Source organism: Rhinolophus ferrumequinum, chromosome 20 (assembly GCF_004115265.2).
Source record: "Rhinolophus ferrumequinum isolate MPI-CBG mRhiFer1 chromosome 20, mRhiFer1_v1.p, whole genome shotgun sequence".
Classification (NCBI taxonomy): domain Eukaryota; kingdom Metazoa; phylum Chordata; class Mammalia; order Chiroptera; family Rhinolophidae; genus Rhinolophus; species Rhinolophus ferrumequinum.
In genome coordinates, this window is record NC_046303.1 from 47282278 (window position 1) to 47306068 (window position 23791).

General features: G+C 37.9%; 1 protein-coding gene across 1 annotated transcript in view; it reads right to left on the minus strand.

The window, feature by feature from the left end:
- The window catches only part of RELN (reelin), a 496978-nt gene that overhangs the window by 109844 nt on the left and 363343 nt on the right, over nt 1–23791 (minus strand). Inside the window, 6 exon segments of the mRNA XM_033088143.1 lie at nt 2318–2550; nt 11010–11210; nt 11648–11819; nt 15532–15737; nt 21678–21864; nt 23005–23142. Coding sequence (XP_032944034.1) covers nt 2318–2550; nt 11010–11210; nt 11648–11819; nt 15532–15737; nt 21678–21864; nt 23005–23142 — 1137 coding nt within the window.

Consider the following 23791-nt stretch of genomic DNA (forward strand, 5'->3'; position numbering starts at 1 on the left):
TTGGGAGCCTGAAAAGACTGATATTAAGGACAACCTTCTCTTATTTCTCGTATGTGGCTTTACCAATTGGGTTATTCCCCCTAAGATCAAACAGACTGCAGTATCAGATTCCACTCTTTTCTATCTGGCTGTGGGGATTCAACTAGATTTGTGTCCTTTGGCTCCTGATTCTGTTGACGACTTTCACAGCAATGTCTGCCAGCACCCTGATATTCCAGTCATTGTGGCAAAGATGCACCACCTGGTGGTCCCCAGCTTCACGGCAGGCAGTGCCTGTTGATTTGAAAGAGCCGTGGTTGGGTCACAATTTCAGAAAAACATGGGGAGAGGCAGGCAGCGGTGGAGGTGAGCAGTGACTACAAGGCCTGCAGGTGATATGCCCAGCTTGAGATGGGTACGAAGCAGGATGTGATGGTGATCTAGCTACAAACAAAGGTAGGTTCTTATGGAAAAGGAAAGGTGTCGTAGAGGGTGAGTAGAACCAACAGTTGGGAAGAACAATTGGTTAGGAAGCAGACTGTCTTAATCAAGGGAACTTTCTTGTCCTGGACATGGCTTGTGGGAGAGGGAGTTCCTAGTAACAAGTGCCTTGCTGGCTTTCAGGATTCCTACAGTCCAGTGGCTGCTATGTGCTTCTCATTTTTTACTTAGAAAAATTTTTTTTAGTGGGAGTGTCTATTGTGGTTATCCTATCATTATCTCACCATTACATGTTGAATATGGGTGGAGTAGAAACTTGTCTTTTTAGTTTATAGGTCTATGGATCAAGAGGAGCCATGTCCAGGGAGCCCATCCACATCCTGACATGATGTACCTAGTGCCTGATGATGTGATGGAAAGTTTGTTTACCAAAGTCTGTGGTGTCTAAGTTTTTGAGGGACACACATCTCAGTAATGAGGGAGGCAGAGAACACAACCGGATGATGCACAGCAAATTTGATGATCAATTAGATGAAAGATTCACAAACAGAATGGTCCCTAAGAGCTTTATGAAAAAGCCACAGCTATAGATTGCTAAGCTTTTACCATGTATAAGTCAGGATGAGAGAAGTTGTGCTGTGGTAACAAACACCAACCTCAGTGGCTTAATCCAACAAACGTTTATTTCTTGCTTATGCTAAATGTCCAATGGAAGATGGTAAGAAAGCCTGCTTCTTGTGGACACTCAGGGACCCAGACTAATATAAGCTTCATTTTAAAACATGCTTTCATGAAGCAAAGAACATGGCAAAATGCACATAGGCTCTTAAAGTCACGTTTCATTTCCATTTCCATTTCATTAGGCCATGTCAAACTTTAAAGGGGGTGGGGAAAGCATATTTTACAATATTCTGGGAAGGAAGCAAGCTAGAAATATTGCTGAATGGCACTAATGAGTATCCCAACCATATGTTCAGTTACGTCCCCAGGAAGCAGTACGAATACACTTATTGTATCATCTCAGCTCCATGACTTGACTGAGTCATAATTCAATGTTATGTTCTAGGATTCAATGAAAAAGTGTCTATTTGAAGAATGTTTCTTTATCATTCATAAAATGATAGTGTTAAAAATACTGATCTCCGTGTTGTCTATTCTGTCTGGCATAAGGACTACTACATATTTACATTTATTCTAGAATACTGAACATGGAAAAAAGTGTGTATGTTTTCTTTCTTTTTGCCCAACAATGAGAACTAAATGACCCTGTATTTTCCCCCTTTGTTCTAGCTGCCAGGAAACTAAGAGTTAAATTTCTTGTCCTATTAGTGAAACTGACTCACTTCAAGTTCTTGATTCATTTACCTCATTCCTTTGTCAATTGATTTTTAATCCTTCTACTCTTTTAATATTTATTTTAATGGTCACATAAAGGGATCTTTTATATTGCAAGATATCTCAAATTGACTATACAGGGAGGCATTAATTTATCAAAAATCTATATAAAGTGCAAGTCTGATATAATAATAATGCCTTGTAACTCTTAGCCCTTAACATCTTTTCTTCACTGCTATACTCCCAGTGCCCAGAACAGTGCTCAGTAAGTATTAATGAATGAATGAATGAATGAATGAGGGAATGAATTTGATTCATGAGCGTGCATGTGTGCACGTGTATACACACACACACACAAACACACACACACACACACATATATCCCTACTTTGGAAATTTTGTTCCAGGGCTGTTTCCCTCAAGAGTCATTACTCAAATAGATAAAGCTAGACTATATGAGAATTCTTTTAGGTTGTTGAGACATATGAAATAAAGATACTGAGATAAATATATGCACCTGAGAAGCAGCAGCTACAGCATATAATAAGAACGGTCACTTTACCTAGATGCAAGAGACCTTGGTATAACAATGGTGATTCTTGTCCATTCTTCAAAGTCCCCTGTGTGATACATGCTGGGCTCACTCAGTTCTCGGGAGTTTCCTTCACATCCTTTGCCGGCAGAAGCTGGGTAACAGCCTTCTTTCACCAAAAACCAGGACATACCGGCATCATGAGAATACTGAAGAAGAACTGGACCAGCACTGCTGAACTGATTGGCACACCCTATGTTTAGCTATTAAAAGGAAAGGCAGAATTATACAAAGTTTAGTTCCAAGCCATCATTTCACAAATTAGGTGCTACAACAGTCTTGCAAGGTCCTTTCTACTGAGTCTGCATTAAATTGAGTATAAGACCTGCAGCACAATTCCTACCAACCTTCTGGAAATCTTTGTTTAGGCAAGCAATAGGTGCTTTTTAACAGAAAGCCAGACCAGCTGCCCATTTAGTGGATTCCTTGGGATTATAGGAGGGAAGAGAGAAGTGTGGTATCTGTGATCTTGGAGACTTGGACAACAGCCAAGAAACTGTTTTCTTCTCCTTTTCCAGATGGTATAAACAGAGGGAAGCAGAAGATGAAGAGCTGTCCTCTTCAGAATATAAAGGTTTACCTGAGGAGAGAGCTGTCCTCTCTGCTTTAGTGGAACAAACATCTTTATTCTATTTTCTTGCCAAAGCTCAGTAAGAAATCATTGTCAACTTAGATGAAAGAGTTTAGTTTTTGTCACAGCATCAAATAAGCAAAATAACCCAGAAATAAAACTATTATTGCTCTGTGCACTCCAGTACAGGAATGTCATTACAGGATTAACAGCATTAAAAAAGTTTTTTGTTTTGATTGCAGTGCTGTTTTTATTGTGTCTTTATATAAAACCAGTCTCAAAATTAATGATGATTGGCTGCCATATTAGTTATTTCAGGAGTTCCATTTATAGGCAAAGCTATAATCTCTCTCTTTTAAAAAAAGATTTTTATTAAACTATGGCTAACATACAATATTATATTAGTTTCAGGTTTACACAATAGTTATTTGACATTTGTATAGCTAAAGAAATGATCACCATGGTAAGTCTGGCAACCATCTGACACTGTACCACAATATTATTGACTATATTCCCTACGCTGTACATCATTACATCCCTGTGACTTACTTGTTTTATATCTGGAAATTTGGACCTCTTATTTCCCTTCACCTTTTCCCCTCCTTTTTAATTTTTCAATTACAGATGATAATCAATATTATTTTATATTAATTTCAGGAGTACCACATAGTGGTTAGAAATTTATATAATTTAAGAAGTGATCCCCCTGACACTACATATAGTTATTATTATATTATTGACTATATTCCTTATGCTATATCCTACAACCCCATGACTACTGTGTAACAACCAATTTGTACTTCTTAATCCCTTTTCCTTTAGCACCCATCCTCCAATCCCCCTCCCATCTGGCAACCATCAAAATGTTCTCTATATCTTTGAGTTTGTTTCTGTTTTGTTTGTCTATTTTGTTCTTTGGATTCCACATACGAGCGAAATCACATTGCACCTGTCTTTTGCTGTCTGACTCACTCCACTCAGCACAATACCTGTTAGGTTCATCCATATTGTTGCAGATGGCAAGATTTCACTCTTTTTTATGGCTGAGTAATATTCCATTGTATATATGTACTACCTCTTCTTTATCCATTCTTTCATTGATGGACACCAAGGTTGCCTCAATATCTTGGCTACTTTAAATAATGCTGCAAAGAATATATGAATGCATATGTCCCTTTGAAGTAGTGTTTTGGGTTTTTTCAGATAAATACCCTGAAATGGAATTACTGGGTCCTTCTTTGTCTTTTGTTATAGTTTTGTTTTAAAGTTTATTTGATCTGGTATAAGTACTGTTACCCAAACTTTTTTTATAATTGCCATTTTCATGAAATCTTTTCACATCCCTTTACTTTCAGTCTCTGTGTGTCTTTTGCTCTAAAGTGAGACTCTTATAGGCAGCAGCATATGTAGGGGTCTTGTTTTCTTATCCATTCAGCCACACAATGTCTTTTGATTGTGAGCATTTAATCCATTTACATTTACAGTAATTGTTGATAGGTATGCAGTTATTGCCATTTTATTATTCGTATTTTTTATTTTTTATTTATTTTTTTGGTCTCAAAGAAATCCCTTTAGGATTCCTTGTAATACTGGTTTGGGGATGATGAACTCCTTCAGTTTTTTTTTTTTTTTTGTCTGGGAAGGTCTTCACCTGTACTTTGATTCTAAATAATAACCTTGCTGGATAGAGTAATCTTGGTTACAGGTCCTTTCTTTTCATCACTTTGAATATTTTGTGTCAATCCCTTCTTTTCTGCAAAATTTCTGTTAAGAAATCAGTTGAAACAGTCTTCTGGGAGCTCCCTTGTAGGGCTCCCATAACTAATTTTCTCTTGCTGCTTTTAAGATTTCTTCTATCTTTAACCCTTGGCATTTTAATTATGATGTGTCTTGGTGTTGGCTTCTTCGGGTTTATCTTGTTTGGGACTTTCTGCACTTTCTGGGCTAGTATGTCTATTTCCTTCACCAACTTAGGAAAATTTTCAGTCATTATTTCTTCAAATAAGTTCCAATCCCTTGCTTTCTCTCTTCTCCTTCTGGTACCCCTATAATGTGAATGTTGTTATGCTTGATGTTGTCCCAGAAGTCTCTTAAACTATCCTCAATTTTTAAAAATTCTTTTTTCTTTTTGTTGTTCTGATTGGGTATTTTCTGCTACCTTGTCTTCCAAATCACTGAATCGATCTTCTGCTTCATCTAATTGGCTGGTGATTCCTTCTAGTGTGTTCTTCATTTCAGTTATTGTATCTTCACTTCTGACTGGTTCTTTCCTATGGTTTCTGTGTCCTTTTTTATGCTTGCTATCTTTTGTTGAAGTTCTAAGTTCCTTCAGCATCCTTATAACCATTATTTTGAACTCTGTCTCTGGTAGGTTGCTTGCCTCCATTTCGTTTAGTTCTTTTTCTGGAGTTTTCTCCTATTCTTTCATTTGGGATGTATTTCTTTGTTTCCTCATTTAGATTACTTTTCTGTGTTTGATTCTATGTGTTAATTAGATCTACTACATCTACCAGTCTTAACCGGGTAACCGTATATAGTAGGTGCCCTGTAGTGCCCAGTGGCACAGTCTCCCTGGTCACCTGGGGTTGTGTGTGCCCTCCTGTTATAGTTGATCCTTGATTGCTATTGGCATATCAGTGGGTGGTACTGACCCTTAGGCTCACTGGTTTTTGGGGTTTGGCCACGTCCACAGCTTACTGGCTGCTGTGCAGGGGTACTTACCCCACTGAGCAGGATTCACCCCAGCTCTGGTACCTTTTGAGACTGCCCTTTGGGTGTGCCACCTGTGGGGCTAATTGGGCAGTGCTCTGCTGTGGTCTGAAGCTAACCTCTAAGTATGTTGATTCTGGGGCCTCTTGGGAGGGACTCTGGTGCTGGCCCAGGTCACCCACTGCCTGTGACTTGCCAGGGATTACCTGGTAGGAGTTACAAAGTGACCTGCGGTTGGTCACTACCTGTGCTAAACCTGGAGGTCATGGAAGAGGCCATACTGTGAACTGAGGATACCTGTCACCAGTACTGGGGCTGGGGTTCCTCAACAAAAAGCCAGGACACCCTGAGGCCTGCTGCCACCTGTCAGCTCCCATAAGGTTCAAATGCTGATAAAGCCTCATTGGGTACATGAATTGAGTGATGTAGGGTCTCAGGGAGTCATCCGAGCGGGATGAGCTGTGTTCACCAGATTAATGTAGATTCTGGTTTCATGCCAGTGCTGAGCTTGAAGCTACTCAGCAAAAGTCACAGAGTACACTGAGGCCAGTCACTGCCTGCCTGGGGCCCATGGACCCCTGAGAGTTGTCCCAGAAATAGTGCAATTCAGGCGGGGCTAGCTGCTCCCTGAGAAAGTGTCTCTGGCTTTGCAGGATTTGGGTAGGGTGGGGTCCCCAGGGAGTCACCAGAGTGGAGTGAGCGGAGCTCACCAGGCCACTTCAGATTCAAATTTGGCCTTGTGGGGGAGGGCTTAACACAGGAAAGCTGGTGCCCACCTGCTGGCTATATGGGAGGAAGGCCCCATACAGGGAAACTGGCAACTCTCCCTCCAGTTCTTGACCTGAAGCCACACAATTCAGTCTTTCCTCACATGTCTCTGACCCCACCCCTACCCCCACCCCAGAGTCACTGTCTCTCCACTGGGGCCCAGAGTGAATGTCTGAGAGTGAGTGAATCTGTGCACAGGCCCTTGAAGAGGATGTCTGGGTTTTTGGCAGCCTTCCATCACAACCAAATGGTTGGACTCCTCATTGTTTTCCACAGCCAGATGTTGTGGGGGCTCCTCTTCCTGGCATCAGTACTCTGAGCTGGGGAGCCCAGTGTGGGGCTGGGGTCTCTTGCTTCTCCAGGGGAAACCTCTGTGCCTGACACATCCCTCCCAATTCTCAACTGCCACATGGAGGCTTGGGGGCCTGTTCTACATCTCCACCCCTCCTACCAGGCTTGATGTACATCCTTAGTTATAAAACTTCTGTTCAGCTAGACTTCAGATGGTTTTCCAGGTTGAATGTTCTATAATTTAGTTGTAATTTTAATGTGCTCATGGGAGAAGGCAAGCGTAGTATTTATCTACTCCACTACCTTGGATCTCCAAAAGTTTTATAACATCTCCAAAAGTTTTTAATGCAACCTAAATCCCAATGCCCTAGCACACCTATTTTTATCTTCTAATCTTTGTAAAGAAGTATATATTTTGGTTATATATTTGAAGTTATCGCACTTCTAGGACTTTCCTATTTAATGTATTATTTTATTATTATATGTAGCATTGCAAAGAATGTATCTTTTTTTCTTCAGTTGATTAGTTATCACCAGATAAATTCCTGGGAGTAGTATTACTGAGCTAAAATGTAAAAAGACTTTAAACATTCTTTTTACATGTGTTTATTTTTAATCAATTGGTCTCAAATGAATCAGTTTTACCATAACACTGAATATTATTCTAATTTAAATCAGTTTTTTCTAAATTAATAAATGTATAAATGATTTTATTAGTTTTAGTTTATATTTTTTTGTTAATTATAAATGTCAAGTTCTTTTCCTGATATTTATTTAATTACATGCAGTCTTATATAAATGTTCTATTCATATCTTATTTCATTTGTTATGGGGAGCCACCATAAGATTTTACTATATAAGGCTATAAATATGAATAGTCAAATTTTATGGAAAAAATGGAAAGACTTCAAAAGAACACTGTCATGACCAAAGAATAAAGGATGAAGGACAGGTAGGACCATAGACAAATAATATTGGGCTAGAATTTAAGAAGTTAACCAGTTCATCTTTGTGACTATATGGTAGCTTGATCCACTCTTTCAAAAGTAGATTCCATGTTTTCCTTATTTCCATAGATGCTTTCCTAGAAAGCATCCCTCAGAAGGACTTAAAATTTGGCTAGTAGAAATTTTATTGTAATTCATCAATCCAACTTTATATAGTTAAAAGTCAAGAATATAAGTAAAGATTTGACCCACTCAGATGTGTGATTAAACTCTTATAACACAAATTCCTTTTATTACCCATTAGTAAGGACAGCCTTTGGTTGACATGTGGTTAAGAGTAGTCAGACTGGGCAAACATAGTTAGCTTTTTGACTTACACTTATGACTGCCATTGTTATTCAAGTAGGCAAGTCAATGGAACTTTCAGTTCTGTGACAAGTCTGTGCATTTTTAAAAATTGATCATTTATCCTGCCTCTTACATTAATTGTTGATGCTTTCTAGGATACAATTCTTGGTTTTCCTATATTTTTACTCTTTACTCACTCCCTAATCTAATTCACAATCATAATTTCAAATTCCTTCTGAATACCTATGACTCCCAGTTATGGCCTCTCTCCAGCTCTCTGGACAAGATACATAACTGCTTCCTGTGCATTTTCACTTCAGCAGTCCACAGGCATCCCTAATTCCATATGTCCAAGTCTGTTTTCATCATCCACCACCCTAAAGCAAATCCTCCTCTTCCTGTATTTCCAGTTTCAGTGACTGGAACCAGAAATGTGGGTCATTCTAGAACCCAATCTATTGCACAATAGGTTACCAAAACCTATAGAGGATACCTTTTAACATCTCTCAGATCCACTTACTTATCATTATAATTTCATGCTATGCCTTAATCTGGGCTCCTCATTTCTCACTTTGATAACCACTCTAGCATCCTTAATTTACTTGAAATATATTAAACAATCTGAGCACTTTTCTCTGCTTCCTCCACTACCATACATGTCCAAGTTCTCATCATCTCTTACTTGGCTCATTACGATAGTTGCCCAGCTGGTCTTTCTAGCTCTGCCCTTGCCTCTGCCAGTGTACTCCCCCAATGCCGTCACCAGAGTGATTCTTTAAAAGCCTAAGTCAGAGTATGTCTCTCTTCTGCTAGCCACTTTATTCCCAGCAGAAATCAAAGACTTACCTTATTTTTTTCTACCTGTCTCCTTTTTCTAACTCTCTTTACTCTAGTCACAATGGTATTCTTCTGGTTTCTTGAACTTTCCCAAGCACGGTCCTGTTTCAAGGCCTTTGTACTTTTTGTTCCCTGTGCCTGCAATGTTATTTCCCAGATTGCTGCATGACTCACTCCTTCATTTTTTATAGGTCTCAGCTTAAAAGTAATTTTATTAGTAAGGTTAACCTGACAACCCTTTATAAAACAGTAACTACCCTCCACCACTCTAGTCCACACTATTTCTATTTCTATTCATAGCCTAGAACACAGCCTGGCACACAGTAGAGGCTTTATAAATATCTGCTCAATAAATGAATGTACTTATTGATTCCAGTTTCCCCTCTTGTTAACACTCATACTGCTGCCAGAATGATCTTTCTAAAACACATGTCTAATTCTTGCACTTACTGGATTAAAAGTCTCCCATGACTCATTGCTCTTGGGTTAATGTCCAAGTGGCTTAGTGTGTCATATAAAGCCAACTGGGACCAACGCTATCTCTCATCTCTGTGGTACATACTCCAAACTCCTTAAAGTTTCCACATTTTTCATTCTTATTTGCACTTTCATGTATTTTCATATATTTGCATACTCTGTTCCTTCTAACTGGAAGTTCTCCTCCTCCATTGTTTAGCTGGCTAAGTCTCTGTATTTCCAGAGACTTCCAATTTCAATCCATCCATCCATCCATCCATCCCACCCTCCACCCATCCATTTATTCAACTAACAGATATTTTTGGAGCACCTGCCACATGCCAGGAACTACCAACAAGCAGTCCTGTAGTATCCAGAGCCTACAGTACTCACTCCTTCCTGTGAGTGTATTGTGACTATTCACTTTTCTGGCTCACTTACTAGTTTCTGATTTCCTTGGGAGCTAAGGCCATATTTTTCATTTCTGTATTCCTAGCACATAGTGTTTGACATACACATAAAATGTACCAGCACTGTGCATTTTTGTACAAATGACATCAAGTTCTTGTTACTGATACCAAATACGCATTAACGATCAATTCCTGAATGACGCATATTACATATCAATAATTTTCTGCTGGTGTGATTCAAGAAATGAGATTCTTCTTAGGCATTATGCATTTTTGCTGGTTGTTAAAATATCTGAAATATTTAATAATGTTTTCTTTATTTAGATTTTGTCAACTTTGGAATACCATCTTGCAGACTTCAACACCTACACTATCCTGTTTTTGTAAATAATTAAATAGAAAAGGTGTCAGATGAGAGTACGCAGGCAATTTATTTGCTTTTGTGGTCATATTCTTACTATTTTAGGCAGTACCAACAAACTGATACAGTCATATACTATTATTAATGATTTTTCCATTGCAGTTTAGCATCGAAATCTAAACAGAGAAGGAACATTTCACTAATCGACTTCCTTATTTACAGACCTGTGGAAATTATATTTGAAGAGTTGCCTATAAACATCTGATCTCTTTAATGATTCCATTTGTAAATTATTTAGTATCAGCACCCTGCCATTATGTAAGGACCATGTAGTTGTCTTAGCTCATTAAAAATGCATTACTTTCGACCCCAGAATTCACCAATGGGATTTTATCATAAACACAATGAAACTTTGATTAGGCTTTTGAAAAAAGATCTTGTCAAAGTAAATACTTGCTACACATGTTGACATGTTATCACAGCGCTGAAAAACAAGCTTTTAAATGAACACTGATAACTAAAGTAAAACTTTACAGAATCAACAGAGAAATTGTTTGTAAATCCTATATTAAAAATATAAAATAACTAACAAGTCCAAAAAGCACTAACAAGTTGAAAAGGAGAACTTATCAATTACTATTTAGAAGCATGGGATTCATTAAGTCACAATCAGATTGAAACCCTAAAAATCAAATTTTATTTTATTTTTTTAGAGTTCCATGAACTCTTAAAGAAATACAATAACATAGCTATAACTTCTGGGGCTCATTAAAAAATGACAAGCTGTTTTCCTTAAGGGTGTAGTTAAAAAAGCTTGGCCATTCTAAGATTATTGAACCCTTGTTTGAGAGAATCCCTTCTTTAATCGAATATGAAAAATTTGCATTCTTTGTCAATTTCACTTATAAATCTGGAAGACGTTTTGCTTCTTGACCGGCCTGGGAAGAAGTTTGTGCATAAATACCTTGAATTGCAGCACATATCCAGGTTTCAGAGTCAAATCTCGAGTTACTGCAAATCGATCCCCATCTGATTTTCCAAATACCATGGCTGATGGTGTGGCAGAGCAGAAAGTCTCATTTTTAACCATTCCTTCATTGGCCAACATCAACCACACACTCATTTGATTCATAGGGTAATCAAAAGCTGGCTTCTCATAAAAGTTCTAATAGAAACAATACAAACAACACAGAGAGGCAATTTGATAGCTTTGAAAACAAGAAAGAACTTTTTAGTTCATGACATGCAGAACCACGTACCACTTGTATTTCTAGGAAAATATGGCAGAATCTCTAAATTAACAAATTTTTTTTTTCCTGATGATTTAACAAACGAAAATGTTCTGCCACTGTGTATCTAATTTTATAAACACACGAATAATTAAGTTTGATTACTTGGCCAGACTTCATAGTCTTTTTTTCTTTAACATCTAAATAATCCGTGAACTAGGAGCATGGAGAGGTAACAAAAAATTAAGTGCAAAAAACAGAAAACTTATATTACATGTTCAAGCACAAAGCCCTTGGGGAAATGAGAAGTGCTTTAATCCCATCCTCCATTATAATTCTTCGTCTTCTTGGAGTTCAGATGTAGGAAAAATACCTGAGGTAAAGTTGGGTTGACAACTGGGATGATCTGCTTTTGCTTCTCTGACAGAATGATGATGTCATCAATTGCCCACTGGTCATAGTCCTCTCCCGAGAACACTGGCTGCCACCAGCGGAACCGGGTGCAAGGGGTCTTGGCAGCAGTTGGAAGCTCCAGATAGACAAACCTGCATAAAAGCAAACATTTATGGTTAAGAAAAGAAAAGCTGTGTTTTTCTTAACAGCTATTAAAATAGCAAGAGTAGCAACAAGAGAAAGTTTAGTTTTGTTTGATCTCTTGACAGTTCTGAAAATTTTCTAAGTTTAAAAGCTCAGACAAGAGGTTTCAGGCTGTAAGCAAGTTCAGTCCTGATCATCTTTATTCCATTTGGAACTGTATCTTTTGGAGGCAACTATTTCAATTAAGTTTGATTCCTGAATAATGTCTTTTGACTACCATGATGATGGTTTTCCAGAAATACCTAGGAAAAACTGTTCCTTTGTACGTTATTACATTAAAATAGCATTTAATTTTTTTAAAAAAACGATTCTTACTTATTGTGGGAATAAAGAAATATGCATTAAAAAGGAAACATAAATCACCCATAATCTATTGCAAGAGGTTTACCTCTGTTAAAATTTTGATATATATTATTAAAGTATGTAATCTTTTACATAGGTGAGATATATGTATAATTCGGTATTCTCCAGTTTTAACATATCATAAGCACATTCTCATGCCAGTAAAATTATTTCTTAAGGTCACTTTACTGTCTATATAATTTTGCATCACACAGACACGCTATTATTTATTTCACCTCTCCTTATTTTAAATAGTTCTGTGATGAAAATCTTTATGCATAAAGCTTTATCTATACCTCAGTTTATTTCTTTTTTTAATCTCTAGAATTTTCCATTTAATATTTTTAAATTTTTTATTAAATTTATTGGGGTGACATTGGTTAGTAAAATTACATAGGTTTCAGGTGTACAATTCTGTAATACATCATCCATATATTGCATCGTGTGTTCACCACCCAGAGTCAGTTCTCCTTCCATCACCATATATTTCCCCCTTTTCCCTCTTCTACCATCCCCCCCATACTCTCTGGTAACCACTAAACTGTTTTCCGTGTCTATGAGTTTTTGTTTGTCTTATTCCTTTGTTGCTTTCACTTTTATATCCCACATATGAGTGAAATCATATGGTTCTCGACTTTGTCTGTCTGACTTATTTTGTGAAATCAGTTTATTTCTTAAGGTAAGATTCTTGGAAATGGAATTACCAGGTCAAATTAACGGATCATGTTTAAGGCTCTTGATTTTTCAAAATTCCTTTCTGGAAGGGTCATTAGAGTTCACAGGATGATGTGAGAGCACCTGTCTTGTTGCTCCCACATGGAAAAAGCACTTGGTGTTATCTTTAAAAAAAGGCCATTTGACTTGAAAAATGGTATCTTTCTTATTGCAACAGAGATTGGCTATTATTCATATTTTATTAAACATCCATATTTCCTCTTTTGTACCATCTACCCATTCTTTTTACCCATTTTTAAAATCAAAATCTTAGTGTTTTTCTTGATAATTTGTGTAAGCTCTTTACAGAAACATTGAACCTTGTTTCTCACAATGGTTGCTTTCTTTCTTTTCATTTCTGTGTTCTTTGACATGTATGTGTTGCATGTATACGTAGTTTTACATCTGAATGTAGTAAGTACTCGCATATTTCTGTGTAAATAGTCCTTTTCTTTGTTAATTTTCCACTGAATTTATGTTTAGAACGTTCATATCTTTTCTCCAAACCGGATAGTAATCTAAATGTTTAAATATGTAACCAGTCTTCAATAGTTTTGATTATGTAAGGTGGTAATCTAAACAGATATTTTCCCCCCAAGAGCCTACCCTTTGTTTTTAACACCAGGTGATTGAATAACTGTTTCTTTATCATTGATAGATGATGCATCTTTTTTTCATATATATGTCCTTGTATATCTGAGTTAATTTCTGGGTCATTTATTTGGCTTCATTGTTTGTTCTGTCTACCCACCCACCAATATCATTTCACTTTAATTATTTATGTTGTATAACGTGTTTTAATATCATGTAGGGAATTCATCTATTTTTCCCAAAAATTTAAGTTATTTTTACCATTTTATATCTCTGGACATAAAGTTAAAAAAACCACAAAAAAAAACAAAACAAAAAAAACCCCACCAGGATTTTGATTGGAATTGCATTAAAAATAAATGAAGAGATATCTTCCTATCATAATATTCAGTTTTCCTATCTAGAAGTGCTATATTATTTTCCATTTGTTTTCATTATATCTCTGAAGGAAGTTTTGAAGTTTTATAGTTTTACAGAGATTCTCAGAATTATTTGTTAAAGTTATTTCTTACATTTATTTATTATTAGCCACCATGAATGAGATCTTTTGCTAGTATTTTCCAACTCAGAGTTTTTTAACCATTTCATCACAAATTTTTTGAAAATCTGGTGAAATGGTCTGTCTCCAAAGAAAAATTCCCATAAAAATAAAGCTGAATATTCCTGGGATTTGAAAAAGCTATTGAATTTTTGTTTGCCTACATACTAATCTAGTTTACTGAGCTCTCAATAATGTCCAGAACAACAATGATATTATTTAGAAAAAATAATTTGAATTATTTTAAGTAGTTTTTAAAATCAGTTTGGCACCATTATCAATTTTCTCTCTCCTACACGGGGGAATCTTACCAGGTTCCATCTCCCACTCACCATTCCTGACTTTCCCCCTAGATGCTATGTCTTTTGTTTTATCCAGCTGCCTCCTCTCTGGTTTCTGCCTCTCCCATATGTCTTTAGAAGAAATTCTTTTGGTTGATCTGTCTGTATGTCTACTTGTGTTATATTATGAGAAATTGTGTCACCTTAAAATGACTCAATGTTTTAAAACAATAAACTTATGAACCTTCAAGCTACAAAATAGTTATATTTTAAGTAGCATTTTACAATATGTTTAATTTGTAAGAATTGAATCTCTTCTTCAATAATAATTTTTTTCAATAAAACAAGTTTCAGTTATAAAATGCAAAACAGGAACAACTTTAGTCTTTTAAAGATTAATAATAATTGGTGGTCAATATATATAAAGAAAAAATTTTGTCTTTGTGTTACAGTGCAAATACAGATATTATAAAAAGGAATACTCTAAGAGTGATATCCTTGAATAGATTTTCATGATACATATAAAATATAAAGTACAAATAGAGAATTTCAAAATACTAGATAATTGCAAGAGAACTAATTTAATTATTGATAAATACATTGATTGCCTTATATAGATATTAGTATTAAACATGAATTATTTTCCCAAACTCTTTAGTAGTCATTGCCTAAGACTTTTATTACATATATTCCCATCCCTAAAAATAAAGACAGGGATGGGCCAGTGAAAAATTTTAGAAAATCCAAGCACCATAGATTCATTCATACACTGTCTAGGACTGGCCCTGGGTGCAGCCATATGAAAACTTTTAACAAAATCCATCTTGCTATTAAATCTAACAGATGAACATGTTATGTACATTAAAAAGGAAAAAAAAAAACCACAAACGGGATAAGTGAGTTTGGAACATTCCGATATCACAGAGTTTCTTTGGGAAAACAATGGTCAATTGTCTCACTTTTCTTCTAATTGCATTTTTTCCCTCAAATTCTTTAAAAACCCAAACATGAATATAAATATTTTTGCCCAGAAACTTAAATGAAATGTTTATATATTAGGCTATCATTCATTTCAGATATTTATGAGTTTATTATCTATTTTTGCAACAGTGAATAATGTTTTGGAAACACCTCAACAACAGTGGAATCTTGACCATTCCTGGAAACCACCGGGAGGCTATCGGGGGTACTTACCTGGGTTTGCTGAAGTCTGAGAAGTACATCTCTGCCAGCAGGTGCCACTGGATGCCCCCATTGTTGCTGTACTGAAGGAGGACGCCCTCCTCTCTGCTGTCAGGCTTGTTGCACACAGTGCTCTCTCCGCCTATCTGGATGTAGAACTGGACAAAATCCACCCAAGAAGTGTCCAGGTCCCAGCTCACCAGCTGTCTTTTCCCAGCCTTTACAAAGGACAGAAAAATCACAGCTTCTATCATCTGGGAGCTCTTTGGCATCTTGCTGTTTCAGTTTCAAATTCATAGGAGCATCCTAGCACTATGTGGGGATGATTTTGTCCCCATTTATTGTTGAAGGGAGCAACTTATGCCATTTAATTGTCTCTGCTCTGGTTATGGTAACTAGTCCTGGATACATTTGATTAGCCTCTACATCACTGATTCCCAGACTTGGTTATGAGACCCTTGGGAACTGCTAATACAACCAAGAGTATTAAAAAGTCTTTTTAAAATAATTTGAGTTAAAGCATGTCTAATATTTGCTCTGCAAATCTCCTCCAGGCAGAAGAAGAAAGACTGACCATATACTTTGAGATCAGTTGGAGCTGGGTTTGAATCTCAGCCCATTATTCATTCATGCTGTTTAGTTGTGTGACCTTTCTGAGATTTGATTTCCCTCAAAGGTACAATATGGGTAATAAATACCTTCCTTACAGCTGTTGTGACAATTAGATGAAATAACATGTTGCATGTAACTTGCCTAGTACAGCGCATGTCTTCCTGAGAGAACATCCTCTCTGGAGATATGCCTGGACCTCTTCCCCCATGGGAATGAAAGTGAAATAGGTTTAAGATAGAAACTTCTTCACAAAAAGAAAGAGTACTCTAGTCTCTCTGGGTCCCAGCCAGTGTTTCTGTCTCTATCTCTGTCTCTGTCTCTCTCTCACTTGGAAATACACAGGTTGGAAGGGATCATTTAAATAAGTTTTTGCAACTAGTAAAATTCCATCAAATCCATCAACTTGCTTCATGTGTTCCCTGCATGTCACAGTCTTGTTGTAAGGTAATAGATTCAAATTGAGAAGGTTTGTCATCATTTCTGTTGTGTGTACATGGTTTCATGCTAATGAAAAAAGGTTTGATCATGAGATTCTTCCACCCAAACAGATTCTGCCAAAGCAAATCCGTGGTTTGCTCTGAACTGGTCTTAGAGAGCTCCCAAGGAGTTCAATTAAAAGTCAGGAAGAAAAACTGAGAATAACACAGTATAGAGGAAAACACCCTTCACACCTATAATTTAAACCCTACTCTAATTCACTAAGTTAATTAAGCAAGGGTTTCAGTTATTAGAAATCACAGGGGAAATACCTGGGACTAATTATGGAGTACACTGAAATATCTAAAGCTGATTAAAAGATGTTCTCCCCCGCCTCAAAAAATTGGTTGCAGTGAAACGAGAACTGGAGTTAATCCTGACACAGAACTTATTCTTTGGAACTCTCAATTTTAAGTATGTATTTGAGGAAATCTTAAAATATGCATATTCAACATGTGATACGCACTTTTCATTTTTCTTGTTCATTTGAAATACTGTAAGTGAGAAACGCCTCAGAGATTATTATAATCTGACCTAGAATTTTCATGCTTCCGAATCATTACAGGAAGAATGATTTTAAGAAAAAAAACTACAGAACCTAGCTGGTTAATTCCAACCCAGCCAACTTCTATGAAAAACTTGGCATGTGGAAATAAGCCAGAAGGATACAGATCTAAGGTGAGGAGAATTATAAAAATCCAATTATCACAATTAGCTGGTTGGAATGATTGGTCTATTGTGAAATTCACAGAGCAGTGCTGTTTTTCCAGGAGGCTCTGGTGTTGGTCTACAGAGGTTCTGAATCAGTGTTTTGTGGGATTTTTGTAGATGGTGGAAAATATTATACAAATGCTTGGTTTGGCACTGAAGATGTTTTTTCTAGAGAATAGCATGAATCGTTTTCTTTTGTTCAGTGAACTTGAAACACTGAACATTGTTTTAAAGAGAGAAAAAAAGGAAAAAGGAAATGGTTCATGGCAAACTTTTTGTCAGAGTTCACAATTTGATGTGACACGTGCTTTGCAGTTTTTCTATTATACTATGATCAATGCATTTATGTGTGTATGTGGAGACATCACACACATACAAAATGTGCTGGGCTAATAGGTGAAGCATCTCGTCATTCTTGGAGTGTGGAAAATACCTTCCAATAGTTCCCCAACATTCTAAGTTAAAATGGCGTACTCCTTTAAGGGTTTAGACAAAATAAAACAAATTTTAAAGGAACTGCCTTCAGACTTTAGAGCCTTTAAAACAAAAACTCTAAAACACTTCATACAACTTCACCTTTTGCCTCCCATTAAAATTTTCTTTAATCAAATGCCACTAGAAAAATAATTCTACTATATTTATTTGAAAATAACCATTTCTTTAGAACATTTTGCTCTCTTCCTTCCTTCCTTCCTTCCTTCCTTCCTTCCTTCCTTCCTTCCTTCCTTCCTTCCTTCCTTCCTTCCTTTTTTCAACAAATATTATCATTGGGTGCCAGTTTTACCAGGCATAACATCATGTCTTATGAGAACAAAGTTGAAAGAAGACTTCACGAATATGTGCAGTGACAGTAATGACAACTTAGGGCTGCAGACCAAGCTCTATTCCTTGCTGTCCCCATTTAGTCACAAGATTACTTATCAGTTTTCCAGTTTATTCAGTCTCCAGGGGATTTACTGGTATGTAAATGCCCAGCACAAGGCATGCATTGCTGAGTTGTATATCTGATCTAGAGTTGGCTCTGTCAGCAGGACTCTGCATCTTGCTGGGTACTGTGCGAAAAAAAATATGATCTATATCTGTATAGAGCACAGATGAGAGAGAAATTCAAAAAAAGGAGATCAGTGTAGTTTGCGACAGTCCCCCAAAGCTCCGCGGAAGCAGCACAATTTGAGCAGGACGCTACATGGTTTCTATGGATGCAAAGGCGATGGAAGGCATAATGGTAGACAATGGAGACTCCGGAAAGGCAGGGAAATTGGCAGAACCTGTGATGACAAGGAGAGGTTCTTGTTTGGGGCAGAGCGCTCATGTTTGGAAAAATAAAATAAATTATGTAGTTTGGACAACAGTGTTGGAGACCAGTTGGAACATTTGTGCCGGAAGAGTGACGGGGTAGAAGCATTTTTTCAGATAAATTAATCTAGAGTTGCAAAAGGTCTGAGGAACCCTTTGGGTTATGGCCCCTTCTCTATTTCAATCATGCTGGCTGGTGGGGGCTGCCAAACTGTGAATCTATGTCTGCCAACGAGGGAGTATAAGAATGGCTACGCGAATCAGAGGACACCACTCCCCGAGACACTGAAATTGGCCAATGAGAAACCCTCCCCAGCTTTTCTGATGGAGCTGCTTAGAAAGCTCTGTGGCCATCATTCCACTTTCACAATGAGAGCTGACCGAAAAATAAAGCGTACTCTTAAGGCGAGAGCTCTATGGGCATTTGAGTTTCGGGTTCCAGATATCTCTGAGGCCAGTTTTATCTAAGCCCTTCCTGTGTTTTGATTACATGAACCAAATTTCCTCCTTTTTTGCTTAAGCTAGTTTCTATCACTTGTAATTCAAAACAGATCTGACTGAAACAAGAGAAAAAAGTAAGAAAAAAAATGATCCTCAGATATATTGGCAAAAATTTAGGGAGAAAGCTGAACTGGATGGGGAAAAGAATGAAGTGATTTGAAATGCTGACGTTAAGTTATGGCAGGGTATGTGCAGGGAAATATTCAAGGATCACAATTTGTAACTTATTCTCATAAAATGTGATTATGGTAGCTAACACTTTCTGAGCTATTTCTATGTTCCCAACACTATTCTTCATTCCGTATCTCCATTAAGTCCCCTAATCTCCGCAACATCCTACTTCATCGTCAAGAAAACTGAGATACATAAAGATGTTGTAATTCTGCGAGGTGAACCAATTCATGAGTTTTGGAGCCCAGGTATAAACCCAGGTGGTTTCACTCCAGAGATCATCTTAAATTAAGTGTAAGAAACAGTGATACGTAACTTTCCATGTATAACATATCTTTGTGAATGCGTGCATATTTACTGGAGTGTTTGGGTACACATTGGTTAAGGATTCATAACCTTGTTTTAAAATTGATGCTTATGGGAGATACAATTTTCACATCTGCACAATTGTACAGTGTATCTGGATGTATGCAATGTATATTGGTCACTAATTGACTATTGTCTCTAACAATAATGACCTGGGGACCTTTGATGTTAATGTATAGGAGATAGCATTACATGAAATCCATCCCTGATTTTCTATCATTCTCTATCTTGTTTACTTGCTGATTCTCTGTTCTACACCTGCGTCAAAACAAAACCTGTACCTATTTTTGCATGTGCATAAATTAGCTTGCTTTGGATTGTTGCCCAGATTCCCCAACATAGCAGCCCTCTGATACATCACCCACACCTGTGTACTTGTTATGTGCTAAAGAGTGGGACATTTCCAGTTGTCCTAGAATTGGTGGTTATAATCCTTGCTGGAAAGAAGTGGCTGTTAAGCACCCCACATTCTAAAGAAAGCTCCCAATCATCGGGGTTAGACACATTGCTCAGGTTGGACAATGGGAGCTGCTTCCCCTCCAGTCCTTTGGAAGATGATATGAAGAGATAAACTGGAGGAGGGAGGAAGAATGTCCTGCCTAGATGGCAGCAAGGAAGGTGGCCCCCCGGCCCTATCCCTAACCAAGCAACATGGGTTGGGGGTGATCCAGGAGAATCAGTCCTAGAGATTCCGGCTGGCACCTCAGTCCCTAGTTGGTGTCTCCTGACCTGTCTGCCTACCCTGGTGCTGCCACTGGGGCAGCTGAACAGCATATGAACAGCGTGTATGCAGAGACTCTGTTATGGACTTCATGTTTGTGCATCTCAAATTCATATGTGGAAAGCCTAACTCTCAAAGGGATGGCATTAGGAAGTGGGGCCTTTGGCAGGTAATTAGGTTATGAGGGTGGAGCCCTCCTGACGGGATTAGTGCCCTTATAAAAAGAGACATGAGGGAGCCTGTTTTTTCTCTCTCCTCTCTCCACCATGTGAGGACACAAACAGAAGATGGCATCTGCAAACTTGAAAGTGGGTCCTCACCAGACACGGAGCTGCTGATCTTGGACTTCTCAGCTTTCAGAACTGTGAGAGATGAACGTTTGCTGCCTAAGCCATTCAATGGTATTTCGAGGTGTGGTCTTTTTGTTTTTGTTAAAATAGCCTGAGTTGACTAAGACAGCCCTCATCATCAGATGCCACCAGCAACCACCAAAATGAGCCAAAATAGGACCTGAGATGTTTGTTTACCTTGGAGAGCTTATCAGTTTCCTAGGAACAGCTCTGCAACCCCCACCTCCATTATTCCTCCAATCACATTCTTGAGATTAATGGATTGACACATTTAATAAACACTTACAGAAGTGCTTTCTATGTGTCCCATGTGACTTATAAGTGTACCAGTGCATAATAACCCCAATGAGGTAGATACTCTTATTATTTCCCCTGTACAGATGAGGAAGCCAAGTCATAGAGAGGTTAAGGAATTTGCTCCATCACACAGCTGGAAGTGGTAGGATTGGATTGAAGAAGGCAGTCTGGTTCCAGAGTTGCTGCTCTTAATCTCTAAGCTCCACCACCTCCTCCCCCACTCACACCCTCACCCATAGGCCCACATGCTCACACACCCTCCAAAGACGGGTGAGAAGAAACCACGACCCTGCCCCACTCAAAGACCCCCAGGACACAAGCCTGGCTGGCCCTGGAGGAAAGGAAAGCAATGAGACTTAAATCAGGTACGTGAGGGGCAGGGTTTTTAAACTGGCCTCACCTGGATTTGTAGTAACCAAAAACAATCATGAAACTATAAAACTTTCCCAGATGTAGCTAAGGGACGGGAATTTGACAAAGCCCAGTTAATAATAAAACCATCTCATATTTGTACCTTCTGAGTTCAGACTGCTCTGTAAATCAGTCACATATTTCAATAGCAGGGCCCTGACTATTATCCCCATTCCTGAGTCACGACTTAGTCATGATGTATTCCCAGCTCTTAGTCATCACATATTCCCAGCTCTTAGTCATACCTTGCTGAAATACAAAGACGACCCAGAAGAGATGACTCCACACCCTTGCTCTGGTTTGACGATTTCTCCCCCAATAACTTCTTGCCAGTCAGACTCCCAACCATTCTGGTTCTCAAAATCCGACATTATTGTAGAAGGAAGAGTAGCTTCTGGGTGGCATTCAGTGCCTTGATAGCCCTGGTCACACCTGGGAGAGAGCAGGGCCAAGTAAACGAGTCAGTCCCATTGGTGAACGCCACGGCCACGTGACCTACAACATTTCCTGGGTCTCACTTTTGCTCTGGTTTTAGCGTTTTTTTACTAGGTTTTTCTCTACAGTGTCAACCTGTGTATGAAGTAACAGCCTTCAGTTTTTCATACCACAAAAAAAAAAAAAGAAAAAATGGATAGAATCCTTTCTTAAAAGAAATAGTGCCGTAACGGCAAAATTGAGGCATCTAGTATTAATTAATGAAGAAGGCTACGGGTGTGTGTGCACGCATGGTGGGTGGTGGGGAAGGGAGGATAGTGGAATTTTCTTGTAGCCTTAAAAAGTCACATATAAATGTTTGGTCAACCAACATGTAACTCTGGCCACGTTTTACAGCTCCTCTTTCTCATTAAATCACATCTCTTTTAGAGTCTGTAAGGATACAAGTGTGTTCCTATCTCATCCTCATTAGCGATCATCACCGTCTCCCTTTGTCTACAACCTTGACCTTCTGGCAAAGTGGGGTAGGACAGCGGGGAGCAGCTGTTGGACTAGTGCTTTAAGGGGGTTGGGGGGTGGGAGATGAGGGTGAGGGGGATCAAATATATGGTGATGGAAGGGGAGCTGACTCTGGGTGGTGAACACACAGTGTGATTTATGGATGATGTGATACAGAATTGCACACCTGAAATCTATGTAATTTTACTAACAATTGTCACCCCAATAAATTTAAAAAAAAAAGAAAAAAAAAGAAAAAAGAAAAAAAAAGAATCATTATGTATTAAAGCTTTATCATAAAAAAAAAAAAAGACTGTCAAGGGAAAAAAAAGGAAACAATCGCAAAGCTCTTTTAACTACCAAAGAGGACTTTGGGGTTAATTAATAAACTCTGGAATTTAAACCCAAGAGGCCTTGTCTTGAGGTGAGATTTTGAAGTTTAGAATATATGGCTTTATACTAATTTAAATGTGACAATATCTTTGACATCTAAAATAAGAACAGAAAGGAGGATCATTATCTTTTGGCTGTTCCATTGTTCATCAGTCTGTCCTGTAACTCTGATGACAAGTGCTGCGATATCCCTACAAACACAGATCCTGAGACGCAGAGGGTCTATCACACTTTCGGACCCCGTACCTGCACATGCCGTGGTCGCACGAGCCGTGCCCGTTGCACATGTTTGGGCACTGCTGTCCAATGTAGATGCTATCTAAAGCCCATTCGTCTTGCGCTGTGTAATAGCTCTGACTCCAACGGAAGCGGGTGGCACTGGACCTGGAAACAAGGTACAATAATATAAACAGTATTTTAACTGACATGTGGTACTGTAAACAAAGAACGTCAGAGTTCCAAATCTTTCAGATCACCAACTTTTTGGAACTTGTATTTAGCCGCCAATCATTTTTCTTTAGTAATTTAATTTCCACTCAGTTGTTATCCATTTCAACAATTCTATCATGAAAGTTAAAAAAGAATCGGCTTATTTTTTATATAGCTTAATCTTAATTTAATTTGAGATATTTTAAAGAAAAACAAAATATCAGGTTTTTTTGTTGTTATTGCAGAGATCTGATGCTAGGAAAAGAAGAAAGAATATTTAAGAAAGATAAAAATATATACTAAACAGCCTCTCTTTCACAAATGAAATGGGAGGTGTTTAGCCTAGAGTAATACAATTTCTTACAATAAACACATCAGTAGTTACTGGAAGACTTCCAGTTAGTTCTCAATATAAAATGATAGTTTTGCTTGGGGGTATTGTTTTGGGGTTAAGGGCACATGCTACAACGTACCATGTTACAAGCGAGAACATCTGGGTGCTAAATTTGGATTATTTCTGGAACACTAACTTACTTAGGTTTCATGGACAAGGTGATGTTAAGTGGAGATAAAAAGCTGAACAATCCATTCATTACACATAGAG